Genomic DNA, 6,525 nt, shown 5'->3' on the forward strand with positions numbered 1-6,525 from the left:
TCCAGTGCTGCGGTCACTGACTTGATGTTTGACTAAACTTCTGTAAGTGTAATCAAGCCCCCAGTTAATGCTTTGTTTCATAATAGTTGTTTTATCCATGATGTCTCTTCACAGCAATAGAACAATGACTAAGATAGGGTCAAGCAATAAGCACTCTTTCCTGGTAATGCTTCAAGTTCCTGTTTTGCCTTCCTTGGTAATAGTCTGTAACATGTAAGCTAATAACCCTTATATTCCCAAGTTATGTTTGATGTTAGTATTCTTCAGTGTGAGAAAGAAGCAAACTAGAACAATTGCATGTCATTATATACATGAGAATATCTTACCTTTAAATTAAAATAAAATATCTACACATTATTTGTCCTTATAGGATAAGTGACAGTGGTAGTATTAGATATTTTGTTCCTCTAAGAAATTGTCTTACTTAAGGTTTCTATTGTTGTAAGAACATACCATGTCCAAAGAGCTAATTCCATAGCAAAAGTTTTATTCAGCTTATATTCCACATTGCTGTTCATCATCAAAGTAGTTTGGAAAGAAACTGAAACAACACAGGTTCCTGGAGCCAGAAGCTCATGCATAGGCCATGGAGTGGTGATGCTTATTGACATGCTCCTTAAGTCTTGCTTCCATAAGGAGCACAAGACTACCACCACAAGGGTGTCCCCACCCACAATGAACTGGGTCCTCTCCCACCAATTAAGAAAATTCCTAAAAGCTTGATCTTAATGAGGCATTTTCTCAACTGAGGCTCCTCCTCTTGCAAGACTCTAGATCTTTTCAAGTTGCTATGAAACCAGTATGGCACTCTGAATGTAGTTGGCCTATGAGGAGGTGTGGCCTTGTAGGAGTGGGTGTGGCCTTTTTGGAGGAAGCATATCACTGTGAGGCTTTAAAGCTCTGCTCAGTGTGGAAGACAACATCCCTGCATGCAGAAGACTCTAAGCTTCCTCTCCACCACTACATATGCCCAGACACTTGCATGTTCACTTCCTTGATGATAGTGGACTGAACCTCTGAAACTGCAATGAAATGTTGAAAAGCCCTAATGAAATGTTTCTAATGAGTTGTCTTAGTCATAGTGGTTTTTCACAGCATTGAAACCCTAATTAAGACATCCAGCTAGCAGAGAAACTCTCCCAGATACCAAAATTAATCAACAATAGAGAGTATTTTCAAGTCATTTGGCATTCAAACTTATTCTAGAGAAAAAACACAAATGATTGAGTCCATGACAAGCCTGACTAAAAACAAAAACAAAAAACAATACAAAAACAAACAAAAAACAAACAAACAAACAAAACAAAAACAAACAAAAAACCTACAACAACAATAAAACCAACCAACCAAACAAACAAAAGAAACACTCAGAGTGCATATGGGACCCATTAAGACCCCCATGAAGCACAGGGGCTACTCAGGAGTAGTGACCAACATATTGGGCAACCTCATAGAGTTTGAAACCCATGAGAACTGGCATAGAAAAGAGATCAGCACATATGCATTGAGTACACCTTCACTGTTTTATGAGAAGGAGGTCACACATAAATTTGAGACAGGAATTTATAGGAAATAGACAGGCTGAAATGGTACATAGGTATGTTGGGAGTCAGATGTTTGGAGGAGAGCCAGGGGAACAGGCCAGTGGTGAGCTTTTTGATGGTCATCTGGGGCACTCAACAGAGACCTCCAAAAGATCACAGGATTCATCCCAGGCAAAGATTGCACAGGGAAAGAAATCAGGATCCACGCCCCACCATATATTATCTCACAGTTTATTCATTTTCTCTTTTAAATTACTCTTTGATCTGATCAACTGGCTATTTGTTAAGAAACCAAAGAACCTAATGTGGATATGCCCAATTTTAACTATTTGCACAAAATTTCTATTCTTCCTGGGTCTCCTGCTTCACATTTTGAGAACTTCATCTTAGAATTCATTTGTCCCTCAGTGTCCTCTAGTCCTTTTTGGGTCCTTTATTGTTTTTAAAGGTCACCATCAATTTAATCTTTCTTAACTTCTACCTGGTCTCTTTTCTGCATGTTAATATTGGATTTCTTAAAAAGATATCTTAATGGGAATAGAGAGATGACCATGTTGTCAAGAGTACTTTTGTACCGCAAAAAAACTGGATTTGTTTTCTTGAATTCATATCCAATGGTTAACAATCAGCTTTAATGCCAGCTCCATGGGATCTGACAACTCATGTCTCTGTGGTCACCTATACTCTCAAGCTCATGCCCTACTCCCACCCATATAAATAAAGATAATAAATCTTAAAATGAGAGACAAGTTTCATTTGGTTTCATTATTCAAATGAAACCTTATTTTGTCTGATTTCTGAATCTCTTTGGATCAGTTTTCTGGGTTGCACTTTGTGTAACAAGGCCACATTCCTTTTATCTATCACTCTTTCCCCAACTTGTTGTTTCTCCCTCAGACTTCATACCAGAGATTCTATCTATGTCCTGTCTTTCTCCACTTCTTCCTAAAAATCCATTTTTTGCTGCCATCCCTGCTCCTCTAAGTCATATCTCCAATTCCTTGCTCACTATGCAGACCACAGAATCTAAGTCCTGTCCATTTTAGCCTGTGTGATATTAGATGTATGCACTGTTCACAGCCTGCGTTGCAACTTTCATCTTCCTTTGATGTTCTTTCTACCATAGTCCATCTCTTCCAACAAAGTGTTCACTAAAAGCATGTCATGTCACACGTATTAATTTTTAGAACAAAACAAATTTTATTGACAAAGATACTGAGGTTTTGTCAAAGACCCATAGGTACCCAACACAGGAAAACAAACATTTTTTTTTCAATCCTATAAGTTTACATTTCTGTACTTTGTGATTTTTTTCAATTTAAGTGATATTTGACACCAGAGTATAGACATAGATATGGAGGTCACCGAGAAATTTGATAAAGTACACAGTAGGATTTGCTAGAACTTTGTAAACAACCTTTCTGAACTTTTTGGATCCATCATCTCTGGTGTACTGCACCCAGGAACCTATTAAGAAGTCATTGTCATCACCTGATCTCGCCTCAGCCAGAGGGGTCTCTGGAATGATGTGGAGGTTACCTTCCTTGTAGTCATCCAGGAGCTGATAGACGTAGAGGACCGGATCCTTCTTGTAGGAAATGTAAAAATAGTCCTGTAAGAATGGCACCTGGGCTAGCACCATCCCACTCCAGTTGTCCTCAGAGCCATCTTTCCCCTCAAATTTGTGTTGTACCTCTCTGCCAACCAGTGCGCCTGCGAGGTGGACATCCCTCACCTGAGGAAAAACTACTTTGTGAGGCAAGACCTTAAGATTTAAAATCCTCTCATCGCTGTGGAGCTCCTGTCCGTAGACACTGTCAATTCCGTCATACTTCACCAAATAAAGAGAAGGGTTTGTTGGCAGTTGACCTAGAATGATGGCCTTCCAATGGGTGACAGGCTCATTACCTTCCTTCCACCCGTGAGAAATTCTGCAGCCAACAATATTCCCCAGGGCCTGGGAAGAAGGCTTCCTCCTACTCTTCTTCTTGAGTGATGTCATGCTCAGACTCTTCAGAAGTATTGTCTTCTACCTGGCTGTAGACCTGTTGTGGTAGATCACACTGTCTTGTGGCTTCCATTCCCTTCAAATATCATACTTGCTTATTGCCTGGGACTGAAGATCTTGCCCGTTTAAACCAGACACAATGCTGTTGCCTCTGTCATATATATGAATTCCTGATGGGCAATGGTTATGGGTTGGGAGTGAATGCTGGACCAAGACTCTTCTCTAAGAGAACTTCTGAGCAGGTGAAGAAGATTATGCTAAACAGTTTTGAGCTCCTAAAATTAATTTTATAAAAATAAGAAGTTAATAAGTCAGCAATGGTGGTACACGCATTTAATCCCAGAACTCAGAAGGCAAGGACAGGCAGATTTCTAAATTAGAGACCAGCCTGGTCTACAAAGTGAGTTCCAGGGCAGTCAGTGCTATAGAGAGGAACCCTGTCTCAACAACAACAACAACAACAACATCAAGTAAAAGAAAACAAACGAAAATCAAACGAAAAACAAACAAAACAGAAATACAAACAAAAAATAACAAAACAAACAATCAAATGGAGAAGTTAATAGGAAGTGGTAGTGACCCATAACTTTAATCATAGTACTCAAAAGGCAGAGTGAGGCAGACCTTACTGAGAGAAAGACTAGTCTGGTCTACACAGTGAGTTTCCTGACAGCCAAATCTAAACATACAGAAACTCAAATAAAATTAACCAAGCAAGCAAACAAACAAACAAAGAAACAAGGGAAACAAGGAAATAAAAATAGTGTAATTAACAAGTAATTCTCTAGAGCTCAGAATAACATAGTCAGATCAACATTTATTTCTTCAGACCTGAGTAAATTTGTCTCTGATGAGGATCCTCTCCTTGAATTTCTATGTCAATTTAGGTGGTGCTATGACAATTACCCCCAATGATCAAGAAGAAGAGAAAAAAAAAAAAGGCCAGAGGGGTCACCATGATTCTCTTGTACGCGTAAGCTCTGAGCTAAGTTCTTGCATTCACAAATATCTTCCCAGGGACACAGCACACCACTGTCCTTCTTTATTGTTTCTCCTGACCCAGATTCAGAATTATTCGATTAAGCCATTGCATCACTGAACTCAAGAACAACTCAAAAAGTCGAGGCAATATCAGCCTTTTAGAACTAATAACTTCTAACATGCACATGGACAAACAGGAGCTTTGGCATTTTAGTGGAATTGTGATCTAGATATGGTTAGCAAGGATAATAAATTCAGGAGATAAACTAACCTAGACCATTCATCTCCCTTGCTAATAAACATGCGGAAAGTAGAATGTACAGTAACTCACTGTAGGAGAGAAAATTTTTAGCTTTCTGTAGCTATGAGGGTCCCAATTACTTCATAAATGTACTTACCCATAGAAAAATATCCTAGTCGTCAAGATCTCCTGATACAGACCAGGCACCAAAAGCCTGTGGGAAAAAATGACCTGGCTTTGAAAAAACCACTGTGAAGATAGTGAACTCACCTTGAATGGTTTCTAGCGCCTCCAAGTGGAATAGATGCGCAACCTCCAGCCAGTGCTCTGTGACATCACCCTAGTTCAGCTTACATCATAGAACCCCTCTCAGGCTGGTTCCTTCCCTAGTTACACTCAGAAACATTCAGCATCTCGAATTTACCTTTTCATATGGCCTCCTAGAAATAATAAATGAAATCCCAACTGAAAGGCCTGATGATCTGAGTAATATTCTGCCAAAGAATTACACCCTTGCATGGTTTTTATTGTTTGGTTGTTGAATTTTTATTTATTTGTTTGGTTTGTGTTTTGTTTTGTTTCATTTTTGTTTTTATTTTCGTTCTGAGAAAGTCTTCGGTTTCTGCCTTGACAACATCCATGGTGGTTATTTTTCATGTTCCAACCTTTCCCTTGGTTATCTTTAAGCTGTGCTTCTTATCATAAATATTGCCAGATTCATTTGAGGCAGCACACTGGATAGCACACCAATTTTCACTTTATGAAAACCCACAGTTAGAGGAGGACTATTTTTATGCAAACAAACCTGGAATTTGACAGGGTTAAATGACATGTATTGAAACCAATGGCAATCATGAATTATGGATTCTTTGGAAAGTAAGAGGACAACATAGATCTTGGGCATGCTTACAAAGTTGTGATAAAATTTAAAAAAAAAAAAACCTGATATCTCCCAGTCATATTTTAAAGGTTTTTAAAATTTACCAGCACTTCTGATTATAAGTAATTTCATAGATTAAATGCAGTAAAACAGGATGAAATAGATGAGGTAATTTTACTTTTGAAATATGTGTAGACAGAATACTGGACACAGGTATGTATAAAATTTACTTACAAATTAGAGGACACTTTAATTGTTCATGGCACATAGATCTTCAGTTCTTCAAAAAAAATCCTTTTCAGTACCTTCCACGGTCCCCACCGTACCCTGTACATCATCTTCATAGGATATGACACTATCCATAGAGAGCTAGATCCTTCAACAACAGTCATCAAAAAAAAAAATCATTCCTTAAGGTGTGGCCACAGGCCAATGTGATGGAGGATCTTTATCTGAGATTCTATCTTCCCAGGTTGATTTAAGTTCACAAAAAAAAAAAATCTAAGAAGGACCACTACATATCCATATCATCAATATTGATTGCCTCACTGTATGAAACATACATGCTATGGAGTGATTTAAGATGTCAACTACTGGATGAATGCCTTAAAAATGAGAGACAGAAGAGAGAGAGAGAGAGAGAGAGAGAGAGAGAGAGAGAGAGAGAGAGAGAGAAAGAGAGAGAGAGAGATAAATATATTTCTCATCTATGTGTATTAGTGCAGCGCTTTGTTTTCAAAAAAATGGATGGAATGGTTAAATACTATATATTAGGTTAGACAAGTAAAACTCAAAATGACTCTTGTAAAAATATAAATTTAATAAGGGACATTAAAAAATAGGAGGTATTTTGGAAGAGTAAGCGCAGCAG

The 6,525-nt window shown here is 38.2% G+C and overlaps 1 protein-coding gene across 1 annotated transcript; it reads right to left on the reverse strand.

Annotated features, from left to right (window-relative positions):
* Positions 1-2,723: 2,723 nt before the first annotated feature.
* Positions 2,724-5,033, reverse strand: Gm21943 (predicted gene, 21943). The gene is made up of 2 exons (NM_001017393.3): positions 4,932-5,033; positions 2,724-3,827 (listed from the first exon to the last, which is right to left on the reverse strand). Exon 2 carries the CDS (start codon positions 3,544-3,546, stop codon positions 2,863-2,865), a length of 684 nt encoding a protein of 227 aa, NP_001017393.1. The 5' UTR covers positions 3,547-3,827; positions 4,932-5,033; the 3' UTR covers positions 2,724-2,862.
* Positions 5,034-6,525: the final 1,492 nt, after the last annotated feature.

This window comes from Mus musculus, chromosome Y (genome assembly GCF_000001635.26).
Source record: "Mus musculus strain C57BL/6J chromosome Y, GRCm38.p6 C57BL/6J".
Lineage (NCBI taxonomy): Eukaryota > Metazoa > Chordata > Mammalia > Rodentia > Muridae > Mus > Mus musculus.

Bases quoted from the DNA above. Each gene is read 5' to 3' on its own strand.
- Gm21943 (NM_001017393.3), bottom strand. From the start codon at position 3,546: ATGACATCACTCAAGAAGAAGAGTAGGAGGAAGCCTTCTTCCCAGGCC.